At 33.5% G+C, this 16,394-nt stretch overlaps 2 protein-coding genes across 2 annotated transcripts; both read left to right on the top strand.

The window, feature by feature from the left end:
• The first annotated feature begins 655 nt into the window (after positions 1-655).
• LOC108330864 (NDR1/HIN1-like protein 13) lies at positions 656-1,951 on the top strand. Its single transcript, XM_017565445.2, has one exon. It carries the CDS (start codon positions 787-789, stop codon positions 1,567-1,569), a length of 783 nt encoding a protein of 260 aa, XP_017420934.1. The 5' UTR covers positions 656-786; the 3' UTR covers positions 1,570-1,951.
• Positions 1,952-9,838: 7,887 nt separating this feature from the next.
• LOC108331949 (probable ADP,ATP carrier protein At5g56450) lies at positions 9,839-16,111 on the top strand. Its single transcript, XM_017566985.2, has 2 exons — positions 9,839-10,513; positions 15,427-16,111. Exons 1-2 carry the CDS (start codon positions 10,172-10,174, stop codon positions 16,057-16,059), a joined length of 975 nt encoding a protein of 324 aa, XP_017422474.1. The 5' UTR covers positions 9,839-10,171; the 3' UTR covers positions 16,060-16,111.
• The last annotated feature ends 283 nt before the right edge of the window (positions 16,112-16,394 follow it).

The following is a 16,394-nucleotide window of genomic DNA, read 5'->3' as shown; positions in this document are numbered from 1 at the left end:
ATGGCCATAAAATCGTGATATCTGTGTTATTCTCTGTATCAAGTTGTCAATTCAATGCAAGTATTTATCTTTACACGGGCGTTTCAATTTTGTTTGTCTTTAGCATGTTATGTGAGACATTTGCCGAATTTAATTCAAGTAAACAACTTAAGACATTAAATTTTAACACAAACATATTTTCAGGAACAATTCTTCGATTTACGCCGTAGTAGTTTCGGTTTGTTTAATGTTATTAAATGAAAAAAAAAATAGTAAATGTGAATCCTGTTTTGTTTATAAAGAAAAGATGAAAAAGGAGTGGACCCAGTGTTACCCAGAGTTCACTCAACTGAATCACATGTTAGGAGGCCAACAGACTGAGATAAGAACACAGCAGAAGAAAAATTACTGTGCACAGCACACAAAACTTGACTTGGTTTTAAAGTTATATAAAATTAACAAGAGGTTAGAGAAGGGTTAGGAAGTGTGATTATGATTAGGATTAGACATAATAGACAGAGAACAAGGCTGGAATTTGAAATTAAGTAAATGAAAAGAAAAAGAGCAGTTACTGCAAAAATAAATAAATAAATAAATAAATAATTAAAAAAAGATTCCAAAATTGGTGAGGTGGAAGCATCCACTTTTGGTTCTGGGTACCTATCTCTTCATCTCACTCTTCTATTTTGCCTCTACAAAACTTGTTCTTCTCTCAACCTTCTTTTCCTCACTTCCCTTCCTCTCTCTCGTTTCTTCACTCTTATCTACGCTTTCTTTTTTCCCATTTTTCTTTTCTTTTTTATCAAAATGACGGACCAGTCCTCCAAACCCAACGGAAACGGCGCAATTAACGGCACCGCCGCCACTAACGGCAATTCCGCTCCCGTCAAGTCCCAACTGTACAATCCCAACCGTCAAGTTTACCGACCGCAATCCCATTACCACCGCCGAGGTCAGCGCTCCCACCGCAACCTCTGCTGCTGCTGCTGCTTCTGGACCATCCTCACCGTCCTCGCGGTGGCGCTCCTCGCCGCCATTGTCGGCGCCGCACTGTACGTACTGTACCGCCCTCACCGTCCCGAATTTTCCGTCACCAACCTCCGCATTGTCAAGATGAACCTCACTTCTTCCGCCGACTCTCCCTCGCACCTCGTCACGCTCTTCAACCTCACTCTCATCGCCAAAAACCCCAACAACCACCTTATTTTCTTCTACGACCCCTTCGCCGTTACGGTCTTCTCCAACTCCGTCCCCGTCGGGAACGGGTCCGTTACGGCCTTTACCTCCGACAAAAACAACCAGACGAGCCTCCGCGCGGTGCTGTCCGGTTCGCAAGATCTGGACACTGATTCGTTGACTAACCTGAGATCGGGTCTGAAGATGAAGAAGGGTTTCCCCGTTGAGATACAGATGGATACCAAGGTGAAGATGAAGATGGATTGGCTCAAGAGCAAGAAGGTGGGAATTCGAGTAACGTGCGACGGAATCAGAGGAACGGTTCCCGCCGGCAAGTCTCCGGCAGTGGCTTCCGTGGTGGATTCCGAGTGTAAGGTGGATCTTCGAATCAAGATCTGGAAGTTTTCCTTTTAATAATAAAAATAAAAATAATAATGTCTTTTTGGTTGATCGATTGCTATTATTATTGCAAAATTCGTTATTATCATCTACATCTTACCGATTTCAATAATCAGTCCCATCATGGATTCCTTCTCTCTCTCTCGTTTTTTTTTTCCTTTTTTTTGATAATTTCCTTGAGGGGGATGGATTGATTATGATTTATGTGGTGAGAATTAAAGGTGAAATTTGTATGGAGGAAAATGAATTTTGAGATTGTAATATGAGATTTAGGGCAGAAGGTCCTGAATTTAGTTTTTCTTTTTGTTTTTAATTCGTCATTGTAATTTGTTGATGTAATTTGATTCAAAGCTCTTACAGTGATGCAACTGAAAATTACATGATGTCGGTTTTGAAATGTATGTGTCCAATCTGACCAATGCTGGTTTTCTTCAATAGATCTATGTTTGATGGATCCCCGATCTGCCGAACATGATTGAACGAGATTCTGTACATTGGTTTTGGTGAATCAGAACATTACACGATGGAAACAATTAAGAAAGCAATAAAGCAAACCAGAACAGTGCATTTTGCTTGTGCATTTATCGATAAATCATTAAAATGCAGATTTCTTTATTCTATGTTCCAAATTTGTAGAACTTTCAACAATAGTAAAAAACATAGACTTTACTTTTGGTGTATGTGAAATAATATTGTGAACTATTTTAAGTTGTAAATACTTATAATAAAATTAATAACTTTTAATCAGATGACAATTAAATATAATATTAAACAGATACTAACTTAATAAACATATGGATTTTCATATTGTATTACATTTTAACCTCCGTTAATAGCATGCTTCACTTGTGTTTAACATATTTATTATATATGATCACTTTATAAAGTAAATTAGTGAGATGAACTTAATAATTTATAATAGATTATATGTGTAAAACGAAATATGATAATGTCTGTCCTGAACCATGCTGAGAGAGAGAGAGAGGGTGAAGGAGTGAATTTGATTGGCATGAACAATGAGAATGTGAGAGAAAGACGAGGAAAATGACTTTACGAAGCCCAGCGAGTAAGATATGAGCGCAGACTGAGATTTGAGACTTTGGAGTTTGAAGGCATACAAGGTTCAGGACATGATGCCAAACGCTCTGCATCTATCTTTCTGAATTCTGAAATGTGCCCCCACCCCATTGCTTTCTCCACTGCACTGTTAAAACTTGTTCAGCCATTTTGAATCGTTATTACTGAGTTCCCACCAAATTAAAGACTGTCATTACTGTGCACTTAGCCCATAATTAAAAACAGCTTTTACCTTTTTGGCCTCCGATTAGCAACAAATGAAACAAAGATTTGGAGAGCAGTACACAACACAAATAGTGTTCTGGGTTTAGTTAGTTAATGATGATTGCTACATCCCACGCAACTTTACTCGTGTGCGGTTTGATTGAGACTTTGAAACTGACTTTCTTTATCAAGTGGAGTGGTCAAATTTACAAAGTTTTCATTTTTTACATTCATTTCTCTTGCATTGCTCTTTTTTATATAATTCTCTTATTTTTAGAGTACATAATGTGTCATGATTTTGACTTTTGTTCTTCTTTATTGGGGTGTGAGAAAAATGACATCTGAAATTTCACTTGGGGCCAAAGCAGAGATCCCAAAGTATTGTGGCAGTGGATCTGAAGGCAATGGGTGATGGTTGGTGTACGGATAAAAGCTTTCTGTTTTCTACCCTTCCTATGGGTACCTATCTCTGCCATGGAAATCCCCATTTCCTTCCTGAATCACATGTGAAGACTGATGTTGCATTAGATCCCATGGACCTACCAGCTACATTGATATCTGATAGAGATCCTAAACAATATAAGAAAAATGAGGGAGACAAAAAAACAAGGATGGAGAGAACAGGTTTTCTATGTCCTCAAGAGTAACCCCTTTCTTTTTTCTTCATAAACAACATCTGCGTAAGGGAGATTTCTCATTTATCAGCATCAAATGAAGTGCGTGATAGTGATAGACAGGGGTGTCAATGTCATAATTCAGGTGCACGTGGTTACCATGGATTCTTGGTATAGTCGGCAAGGCAAGGCAGTTACATTTTATATATCTTCCGATTCTTTTTCTCAGTCTGTGTTCCCTTTTCCCTCGTACTTTTGTTTTCCTTGGTCTGCTCCTGTTGCATGCATATACTTAGTGACATAAATACGATTATGACTTAACTTTCTACCAACAAAATACATGTCAATCACACAAATTGATCCAACCAACCAACCACGTGAACCCATTTGAAGAAAAGGCGAATCTGGTTTCTCAAAGTCACAAGCAAATGGCATACATTTAAATTTCACAACAGAAAAAAGCGATCCTGAGATTCATGGGAAGGGTGCTTCGTGTTTAGTGGTATGGAGTTTTGTGACAGACGCATCATTTGAGCGTTATGAGAAATCAGATATAAATGGGAAGGAGAGTGGTCGTTTTTGATGATTGTGACTTTATAGCTGTAGCTTGAGCAAAGAATGAGAATGGTATTGTGGATGGTCAATGCAAATGAATTGTTGCTACGTAGAGAGAAAATGATTGAAAGCATTGTTCAGCTGCATTAATTATTCAACGTCTACCTACCTTACCATCAAAGAAACTAGTTTCTCAGGTCTTTCGCTAGAATTTAGGGATATTTGGCTGGCTAGTGTTATTTTGTTTAAGAATATGATTAAACCTGTGTTTCAACCGCAGACAAATTAAGCCAGATGCAGCTGTGTTAATTTTTTTTTTAACAGCAAAGTATCAAATATTCTACTCACCCATCATGACCTAATTGTTGGGTATTAAATTTGATGTCCGATGTGTTAAAAGTTTAAATATATCATCGATTTTTAATGAGGTTTGTCTTCCCTTATCACTTTAAATTAAATTAAGCTTAACTCATCGTTATAAAATTCATTTAATAGATTTGATATTATTTATATTTTTATGGATTAATCATATCTGTATTCAATAAAAAAAACTTACATCAAAGTAAATGTTCTAAATTTTTTATATGAGAAAAAATATTTGTTAGATAATATAAGGTTTAGAATATAAGAATATTTTAATTATTGATGAATTTTTATTTATAAAAATAAAGTCGTTGATAAATTTAAAATTATTAACAAATTGACGGATTTCAGAATTCAAATTATTAACAAATATTTTTTATTGATAATTAATTTATTGGTAAAATTTGTTAATAATTTTTTTTGGTAAATTAGAATTTAGACTATCGACAAAAATCATGAATAATGTATTTGATGATAAATTTTGTTGATAATTTGTAATTCTTATTATTGATGAATTTTTTATCAACAAAATGAATAACAAATTTTTATCAAGTTTAATAAGATTTTTTAATATATTAAGTAAAATGAGTAAGAAGAAAAATAGAAGAAAAAAAAGTGAGAAGAGAATGAATAAGAGGAGGAGTATGAGCGAATGAATGAGTGTGTTTCTATGTTTGATTGAGAATGTATTTTGATTGGATTTAGAAACTTTCGTATGATTAAACGGATTTTTTCTATTAATTGATAATGTACTTTAACTTGTGGTAAGAATTTCAACAATAATTAATTAAGAATTTACTTTAATTAATTATTTTTTAATTTGATTAGGAAATTTAGAAATATGCATCTTTTAATTTGATCAGGAGATTTAGGAATATGCATGATTAAATACAATATAGGATTAGATTGAGAATGTATTTGTTGAATTCATTGTGAATAATATAGAAACATCTTGTTTTTGATTCAGAATCTACTTTGATTAATTGTAATATCGTCCTCATGAATGTATTTTAATTAATTTTAAACCCAAACTATAATCAATTAAGCAATAATATGTGAATAATCGATTATGCATCTATCTTGAAAAAATAATGAAATTATCCTATTTCATTATAATTGTTTCTAAGTTTCTCATTTGTTCTCCAATTAAACTCAAACATTTTTCAAACATAAAATATTGAAAAACAATTCCGTATTCGTTAGGAAATGACTCAAGATTACTTTAACCCTGTCTAGTTTGTTAACTATTAACTTATAATACTGAATATGTTTTGAAAAGTAGTATTCATTTGATAACTTTAACAATAATGTATCAATGGTACATGCAAAATTTTAGAAGAATGAGGAAGGTGAAGAAAAAAAGAAAGAAAATGATAAAATAGAACGAGGATAAAAGAAAGAAAAAAAGAAAAAAAAAATCATGATATCTACTTGTAAATTCATGAATATGAACGATACTAACAATTAATTGATAATTATCAACAATCATAATTTTTTAATAATTATGAAGAAATTTTAGACTTTGTGATCAATAATAAAATTTATCCACAATATTTTAGTCACAAAAACTTTTGTTATATTATTACTAATAAATTATGCTAGGTAATGCAGTTTTTTTTAGTATTAAATTATTGATTATACATCTTCTAAACTATGATATTTAGTATAGTATTTTCCACCAAGTAGTGAGTATTAGATACTAACTTATCGATTAACTTGGTAATATACTAGTGCAATTAAGGTATACCGCCTCGGTTATTTTCGCTTATAGGCACTGGTTCTACGACCGGTGCATATTCAGTCGAGGTAAAAAGAATGGATTTTTTGACTCGGTCCTGAACCGAATCAAAAAGATTCAGATTCTGACTCGGTTCACACACAGCCGAGGCAGTAGAGTTTTTTAATTTTTTTATTTTCAACCGAGATCAGTGTTCTTACGTTTGTTTATTCTCTTGGTGGTTAAACTTCTTTCTCTTTTCTGCAATTTTTTTCATCCATGTCTTTGGACAAAATTACTTTGACAAACAAAGATCCAAACCAAAATTAGATGTCTAAGAAGGGGGAATAGGAAGCAGAGAGAGCAGACGGGAGATCCAAACCAAAAACAAAAAATCAGACATCCATTGAACCATCCACCTGCAAAGAAACAGAACCAAAAACCAAAAATCAAAACCAAAAAACGCAGAAAAGGGTTTCTGCCATTGCAGCCACCGTCGCGGGCTGTCTCGCCGCACCGTCGTGGGTTCCCGCCGCACCGTCGCGGGCTCTCGCCGCACCGTCGCGAGCTCCCTCACCTCGCCGCGCCATCGCGATCTCTCTCGCCTCGTCGCGCCGTCGCGAGATCTGTCCTTGCTGCACCGTCGCGAGATCTGTCCTCGTCGCACCGTTGCTGGACCGTCGCTGCACCGTCTCGGCTCGCCTCGTCTCGTCAAATCTCGTCTCGTCTCGCCTCGCTGCACCGTCGCCGCACCGTCCTGGGGATGCAGAGGGATAAGCCATCTGGTCTGGTGAGAGAATGATGGAGTTGAGGGAGAGGGGACTTGAGAATGGGAGGGGTTGCAGGAGAGGAGGGAGGGAATGAGGGAAAGTGAAACGTAATGAGAAATAAAACATCTAGGGTAATTGTTTTGGCACCGGTTCACTCTCCACCGAGGCATATAGCCCTAAATAAAAAATAAAAAAAAAATGAAATAGCTATACGCCTCGGTTTTCGCCTAAACCGAGGCATAAACGTAGATTTGCACCGGTTCTTAATGAACCGAAACCATAGGCTCTCTGCAAATTTCAAAATTCAGATGTGTCAGGCAACTTTTAGGCATCGGTTTTGCTATGAACCGAGGTAATATTGCTTATATGTTTCGGGTTCTCTTGAATTGAGGCGTATAAGTTCACCTAAACTACAAAAATGCCACCGCGTTTTGATAGACTTCAGTTTTTCCTTAACCGATGCCTATACCGCGAGTTAAAAAGCAATTTTTTTACTAGTGATAATTGCTTATTAAACACATTTTTAATCAGATATTTTTACTTTAGAAAAGTATTAAACTTTAGTAATATGAAATAAAAAATAGATTAAAATGTGAATCGATACAAATAAATTCTTTCATTTTATACCAATGATTTATTAATATTTATTAGTATGAATAATGCTCAATATATATATATATTAAGATAATCGATTTATATTGAATTAAAAAATATTATATTAGATATTAATTATAACATTTGAAGCTTCTGTCTTTGTTAAACAGCACCTTGAACAATTAAATGTAAAATAATTATCTAAAATTTACTTATAATAATTTGAGTTATATAGTGAAAGAAAAGAGATCAAGAAAGATGCAAATGTTCAAGAAATTATCATGAAGGACGTCTCCCTCGACGAATATAACAAGATTTTCTTGAGGAATGATCATAGTTGGTTTATACAATTAAAAGAAAAATAAAGGAAAATAATGAGAATCGAGTAATAGACTCATGAATCATGATTGATTTAATTTTTTGTTTTAGCATTTAATTTAAAGAATAAAACAGTGTCATTTTTTTTATAAAATATTCAAAGTTCTAAATATTAATTTTTATTGTTATTAAAAAATTTTAATTTTATGTTTAAGATTGCAAAATTAAAAAGTCACCGGACTTCATTTTACTTTATGACAAATTCAAACAAGAAAAACTGAAAAAAAAACTTTGGATATTCAATAGTGCAAGTTCTTTTAACAAATATTTAATTAAAAATATTAAATTTATGAAATATTAAAAATAAAATCATTTTATTTTTATTTTCTATACATATAGAATCATAAAATGCAAAATAACAACTACATCACTACAATTAATAACAAAATAAAGTAATATAAATTAAATCAAAAAATATAAACTTTAAATTATCAGTCTAATAAGTTCTAATTAAAATTTAGTTAAAAAATACTATCATTTATAAGTAAATTAAAACTTAATTAAAATTTTATTAAATATTATGTAATTATATCTTTCAAAACTTTTAATACATATTTCAATATAGGTTCATTTTGGATGAATGAAAAGAATATTTAATCCTACAAATTTTGTTCGATAGTAAGCACATTTCTTTTAGTAGTTTCTAGTATTTTTAAAAAAGAAAACTACTTCAAAGAACCTTTTTTAAATGTTGTTCTATATTTTTTTTACATTTTACATTTATTATTTTTTCTTCTTTAAACTATTTATTTATCTTTTTTTTTCACTCCGTTATACTTAATACATGATTTTATTATATATTTTTTCTCATCATCGATTCATTTAAAAGATATAACTTTACTATTATTATATTTTTTTCGACATGGGAAGACGTTTCTTACTTTTTATTATTTCATTTATTATCATTCTGATAATCTTTTTCTTAGGAATAATTCCCCTCACCCACCATTAAATTCAACATACTGAGAAGAAGCATTGGTCGATCACTTGATGCTTTCATAAAAGTTTAGATCCCTACAATAAAATGAAAGGGTTGGTGAGACATGATAAGTGATAGAAAGAGACATATATTAATGTGGAAAGCTTGAAAATATTTTAATTCAACATGATAAATCTAGACTTTTCAAGATATTTAGTAATAATAAAATATGAAATGAATTTCCAATAATATATTAACCCTATATTCAATATTTAAAATTTGACCCATGAATTTATGAGTTTATATATATATATATATATATATATATATATATATATATATATATATATATATATATATATATATTATTTAATACTATTTTCTTATTTACTCGATACAAAATTTATACTCAAACTTACTACTATTTTCTTTTCAATCCTCACAACATAAGTAAATAGCATATTTTTACTGTTTGATTATCATTAACACTCAAAAGTCGAAGCAAAACTTCATTCAAATATCTAAATCTTTCTCTTATATGCATTTCTCATACAAGTAAAACCCCAGATAAACCCACATCTAAGAAACATGATACCAACTTCTACCACCTATAAATATTTAAACGTAAAAAAAAAACTATCTATAAAAGAAAACTATTACACAAATATTCTAATTCCTTAGAGAAAAAAAAAAGATTGTGCATAATTTTGGAAAAGATCAAAGTTTCTAAAAATAGTAAAGTTCCAAAAGAAAAAGCCAATTTGATTGCTACAACGAAAAATAAGCGACAACTATTCTAAAGTTGTTCGCTTGCTCCTACAAGCATTTCGTCAGCATGTATTCTCTTAAAACTTTTTTTACCAGTTCATTTTATTAACTGAAGAACAAAATTACATAAAAATAATTTCTTATAAGAGTTAAATTTTTATTTCTTTGAGGTATCTTCAATCAATATAATAATAATAATATTAATAATAATAATTATTATTCAGATAATTGATTTTATCTGAAAAAGCAATATTGTTTGTCGGATTTGTAGTGTTAGCGTCTGGAGATTGAAACTACACGTGGAGAAATATATGGAGAGAGGTAAGAAAACTATCTGTTGCGTTGGGAGGGGTCTTCTCGATGACAGGCCTGACAGGAAAGTCAAAATGGAATAACAAACGAATTTGTTCCTTCATCAAGCCACGCGACTACCATCTCTACAAATCAACTCTTTTTCATCTTTCCGCATTTTTACTCTGCTTTCTCTCTCACTGCCAAAAAATTGACCCAATTCCGCAAAGGGTTAAGCTCGGTTCCAGAGTGATATAAATTGCTCCGGATTGGGTTTTCTGTGAGAAAAAAGCAAATGATATTGATGGGTGTGTTCCCTTTTGAGCAAAGTTAGTGACTTGCAGAGGCGGTGGCAGGGAATCGAAGGATGAGCGCAGAGGACGATGACTCAGAGGGGAAAAGATTGAAACTTCGGCAAGATGAGGTGTTCAATTGTGGTGTGAAGAATTTCCAGCGCGATCTGGTGGCTGGGGCGTTGATGGGCGGTGTGGTGCACACGATTGTTGCCCCAATTGAGAGGTCGAAGCTGTTGCTACAGACTCAGGAGAGCAATTTGGCCATTGTGGCGAGTGGGCGTCGCAGATTCAAGGGAATGTTTGATTGCATAGCCCGTACGGTCAGGGAAGAAGGCATTCTCTCTTTGTGGCGAGGTAATGGCAGCAGTGTTATTCGTTACTATCCTTCTGTGGCCCTCAATTTCTCTCTCAAGGTTAGGCTTCCTCTTCATTTCCATTTTCTAACTGTTTTCTTTTTGTTTTTCCTCTCTCGTTATGCATCAGAAAGAATCAGATTCCTCCATTAGTTGCGTCCGCTAGTTACTTATTTGTGTCACTTCTGTTTGAGGGTTGAACTGATAACGTTAAGTCTGGAGGTATTGCTAGCAGCTATATTTTTAGTTTATCCTGTGCTATTATGATGCGTCTGCTTTTGTGTCAATTTGTCCCTGTGAGCATTTGCAATTAAATACCACCTGAGATTCTGAAAACGCACCAAATTAGTCTCAGAATTACTAGAACCCATCAATTTTTAACTACAAAAATATTATTTTTATTGGTCAACTGACAAAAGATTGGCTCAAGGGCTAAAATAACATTTTATTGTTTCGGAGATTATACTGATTGATTCTTGTACATTCATGGAATAATTTGGTGTATTAATCAAAGAAAAATTACAGTTATCCTATTACTTTACCTTCTTTCTTTATTATATTATGGGTAGGTACCAGCAATAAAATCAACAAAAGGAAATGAAAATAATTGTTGTATTATAGAATTTGGCCTGATCAACTTGATTCAGGACCAAGTGAGACAATGTGTTGCTATAGTATGAAATATCAGAAAATACAATAGGAACATGGTGGGAAGTTAGGATCCAATTCTAAGGACTTGAGGGTTACATAATTGTATTGGCAGCATGAGATTCTAGGTGGGGTTTATCTGGTTTTAGCTCTTCAACCACACGGCAAGAGTTTGTGGTCAAGTTCTCCTTAGATTCTTATCATAGTCTTTCCTCCCACCCTTTCATGTGGTATAAAGTCTGTACGGTCTTGTATGCTAGCTCCAACAATATTGATTCACAAATAACCTGATATGTTGAATGGAAAATGTCATGTGCTCATGTCTTATTCAGTTAATAAGATAAGATACTATCATGACTCGAGAAGAAGGACAAAGAGAGTTGAATCCGTCCATTGTTATTTGGGTCCTTTTGGGTTTGGTTATCTCGAGAAAAAATGGGTGGAGGCTATATGCAAAACTGTTGGCTAGGCATACTGTTTGTATTAATTAGTCACCTAGTTTTTCAATTGTCAACAGTTATTGTATAATGATGACTGAATCAAATTGGTTTCCTAAAAATTTTGAATTCATGGAAACAAGTTTGTTAGTGAGATCCTTTAAATTGTTGTGCTATATATGTAGTTGTTCTGTCCATGTATTTTAGGGTTTTTCATTCCAACTTTTCCCTATTTTAACATTACATTTTATGCAAAGCAATGTCAAAATCGTATAGAGCAATGCTAAGCTGTGTTGCTTTTAAAATTGTAATTTACCGCCATTGTCCTTGGGAATAAATAAGAATAATAATTTACTTCCAATGTTGTGCTTCAGTGACCACTTTTGTTGATTTAAGATAACCCATTCTTTGTCCCTCACCATATTATAGTTTTTGTTTTCCTGTATAGTTAACAGATTTATCTCTTTCATCAAGTTAACTGTTTCTCACTTCAACATTTTCTTTCTTTTTGTTACTTCATTCCTCCATATACCCGCCTTGCTTTTTATTACTCCAAACATTTTTTAGATGCATTTTCCAGGCTGCACAATGTGCCCCTTGTAGACTACGAAATTTTACAAATGTTTAGTAATGACTCAAGAAAAAGTGCTGGTGTGCACATTCTTCACTCACAAATATGAGTAGGGGACTTTCTTTTCTTCAGTTATGTTGTCGTAATTCCTTTCTCTTTTTCTTTCTACAGCAATATCAAGGCAGATTGTTTATGCTGTAATTCATTCCTATCTCTATGCAGTAGTCTGACCTTACCCTTAAAGAGAGAATAAGAAGTAGAATGCAGTCTTATAATGTGCTGCACCTTATTTTCGTTGCACTATATTGTTTTTTCTTTAAGATGTACCTTTTCCCACCTCCCTGCCTTTTGAATATTATCAAGGATTGTCCACGGTACAGTTTTAATGAAAACATCTATTTCTTTGTACCTTAATAGATTTTACTGGACCTTTGTTTGGCTTTTTTCTTGAATTGCATGATGTTGTAATTGATGTTTTTTAGTTTGTATGATTTCAACTTTCTGCATTTTTAGCATTGAATTTGAGCTACAAATTGCTTACTGCCAGAAATTTGTTGAGGATTTTGTCTTTTATTTTTTGTGTTTATTAGAAACTGTTCTTCAGTCTTTTTGGTGGGAGTAAAACGTCTTTCACAAATGCACGGTGTGTATATACTTGTATGTATAAATATTTAAAATTTTTAAAATAATAACATGTTATAAAAATACTAATTTAGCACAGAAAATTAATTCATACATAGTTTTTCACTATATTCAACACTTATCAATAAAATAATTGGCCCATTCTTCAATAGGAATTTGATATAGACACTCAATAATCGGGACTTTTGATCCTTTTTTATCTGAACTTGTGATGCACAGGTTCATTGATTGTTTATTTGGTTTGAAGTTTGATTCTTTGATTGTTAGGATTTTCTGTTCTTCTCCAGAATTATTTCTTGATAATTGGCTTATACTTTATATTACTTTGTCTGCGCAAACTTAATGGAACGTTTCAAATCAATTTGAGATGAGATAATAGGCGATTTGAAGCTCAACAACTCATTTAGGAATTTGATTCCATTATTTTATTTAGTGAAATGATTATGTAAAAGAAAATCAGGTAAAACTTAAATACAGTTCCTAGGGGCGTAAAGAAAACTGAACTGAACTGTTTTTATAAAATGATTTGGATTGGTTTGGTTTCATTCTTTAAGAAATTCAACATACGTGTGTTGAATAGATAAAGAAGAAATCAAATATTTGTTACCAGTAATGTGATTTGTGGCACTTGAGTAAATAATCCAAGGTCCAAGAGAAGAAGGTTGGATTAGGTCAACAAAAGATATACCTGTGTGTGCAACAAAAGCAGTGGAACTAGAGTTTTGATGATCATTTGAGAAAGTCATTGAAAAGAGCAAATTGGCTTGTGCTATCAGAAGAGGCAGCGAGAGAAGCCATGGAGAGAGAAAAATCCCTAAAAAAACAAGGTTCTCCTTTCAAGGCAACAAGCACAAATTCTGAAAGAAGAGAAGGAGGCGACTTCAACGCAGTTGATCATTGTCAAGATGATATGATCTATCTAAGAAAAAGTACGATCGTTTCTGAATTTGATTTCTCTCGTAACATAAACAAAGAAAATCATAAAAGAACTTGAAAATAAGACAGAGATGGAGACGTCACAATCTAGCATATTAATTCACGACAAAAATCTGAATCTTTGATAAGAAGTAGTGTTCTATGACAAAAACCAAGAGAATCCTCTCTCAATGAATTCAAAATTCAAATAGTGATTATCAAAAGCTTTAGGCTATGGTGCCATGTTAAAATGTGGACTTACGCCTAACTCAACCCCCCAAACCAGCTTGTAAGTGAGATTAACACCCACTTATATACCCTAAATTATCTTTATCTTTAGTCGATGTGAGACTTCTAACACATCCTTCTCACGTCCAAGTATATACATATCGTACTTAGTACAAGACATTAATGGGTGATCCAATAGTGGGTGGAACAATATGCCCAACAAATAACAAATTTCGCAGGATATGTTCTAAATCATGGTTCTGATACCATATTGAATATAGTAAAATTAGGTATAGGATTAATCTCCCTTGTGTAGAAAATACACATAGGGTAATATATTTATAATAATGAGAATGTAAGCTAAGCCCAAATACAAATGAATATGTAAAAATAACATAATTAACATGATTACTATGTTTCTCTAATTAACATAAAACGTAATATATCATACAGAAACAGTTTGACTTAAACCAATTGACTTTATTAAAATGAGTATGGTTCAGTTTTTCTCCAAAATCCAATCCTTGCAAAAGCCTAACAATTGAAATTGTCATTTAATCTCAAAAACAATGCCTTCATCTTGGTAACTAAACCCAGCTGCAATTATTGAGAAGAAATGACAATTTTGATTGGAGAATGGTATCAACCATTCTTACTGTACTACGTCTGAGTTAGGCAGACCCCACTACTTATACGTTGGTCATGTCCAAAAGAAGAAAGGGGTCTGTTCAATGAGGCTAAAGAATATATTTCTGTCTGAAGAAATTTTAGAATTTTTCTAAAAAATTCTATCCGGATGCACTTTCAAGTTGCTGCTCTTGTTGAAGACCCTGATGTAGCTTCCTAATTAATGCAGTTATAGAGATTTCAAATGGCAACAGTATTTCTATAGCAAATATAGTAAAGAAGGTTTAAGAATAAATTCTTGTTTCAGGTAATGCATTAGTAAGGATGTGACTTACATGATGTGAATGTGTAACAGATGTCTTGTGCTTGTCTAGAAGATGAGCAGTCTGATTATTGACGTGTGAATAAAAATGTGGACTTTACAATTGTGTTTTTGGTGTCCTAAACTAGGGTTGAGATGAATACGTGAAGTGCAATTAAGTGCTAGAAATACCAACCCAGCTATTACACTCTAGAATCAAGGTTAGTAATTAGTACTTAATTTTCCAAAGAAGTAATAATCTTGGAAGTGTATCTTTGTTAGCTTTGCTATTTTCTCCCTTTCCCCTGGGGATCCTTTATGCCCTTTAACAAAAATCAAATTTTGAATGGTTCATACAAATTGCTAAACAGAGAATGACGGCAGAACAACTCTACCATCTGCGTTTCATGAAATAACACCCAACAATAAAGAAAGTTTTATTTCCATGTTGGAATACTAGAACATGTATTTATTTTTTCTGTTCTGCCTGTCATTATTCACTCGTACAATACAACTGATGAAAAACTATATTTGAAGCTTAATATATAATGTTATAGTAAATGCCGAGTCTTGATATTGATAGATCACTCATTGTGTTCCACAGGATCTTTACAAAAGCATTTTAAGGGGTGGAAACTCTAGTGATAATAAACTTTTGACAGGTGCCACTGCAAATTTCGTGGCTGGTGCTGCAGCCGGTTGCACAACACTTGTACTGGTTTACCCCCTTGACATAGCACACACGCGCCTTGCTGCAGACATTGGAAGTACTGAAGTGCGCCAATTTCGAGGTATTTTCCATTTCTTGGCTACCATATTCCACAAGAATGGCATTCGCGGAATCTACAGGGGCCTTCCTGCATCTCTTCAAGGGATGGTGGTACACAGGGGCATATATTTTGGAGGTTTTGATACCATGAAAGAGATATTGTCTGAAAAATCAAAACCTGAGTTGGCGTTGTGGAAGCGTTGGGTAGTAGCTCAGGCAGTCACAACCTCTGCCGGATTGATATCTTATCCGTTAGACACGGTTCGTAGGAGGATGATGATGCAATCTGGCATGGAACAGCCAATGTATGACAGCACCCTTGACTGCTGGAGGAAGATGTACAGGACTGAAGGGCTGGCTTCATTTTACCGTGGTGCAGTTTCTAATATGTTTAGGAGCACAGGAGCAGCTGCTATCTTAGTGTTGTATGATGAGATTAAGAAATTTATGAACTGGGGAAGTTTCTAACAGCACCAGCGTTCGTTGATTTCATTTTGATACCAGAGACTCAACTTCAATACGTCAACATGTTATGAACCTTGAGGCTTAGGATAGTTTTGTGAAGCACAAATGAGCTCCATTACAGTTCATTAGTAATGCGTCTTTCATGGCATTCCAACTCAAAGGCCATGCCTTTGATATACTAATTTTCCTTTGTAGTTTCCAGGACAGTAAAAGATCAGAAATCATAACGATGAGAGGGGATTTAGATTCGTAACAGAAAACATCTTATTCATTGTTCTTTGTCTAATTTTCAAATGCCAGATGCCTGCAATACTGAATTAGCCCAACTACGTGCACAG

This window comes from Vigna angularis, chromosome 4 (genome assembly GCF_016808095.1).
Source record: "Vigna angularis cultivar LongXiaoDou No.4 chromosome 4, ASM1680809v1, whole genome shotgun sequence".
In the NCBI taxonomy this organism is placed as follows: domain Eukaryota; kingdom Viridiplantae; phylum Streptophyta; class Magnoliopsida; order Fabales; family Fabaceae; genus Vigna; species Vigna angularis.
Note: the sequence above shows the minus strand (reverse complement) of the source record. Positions and strands in the feature narration are given on the sequence as shown.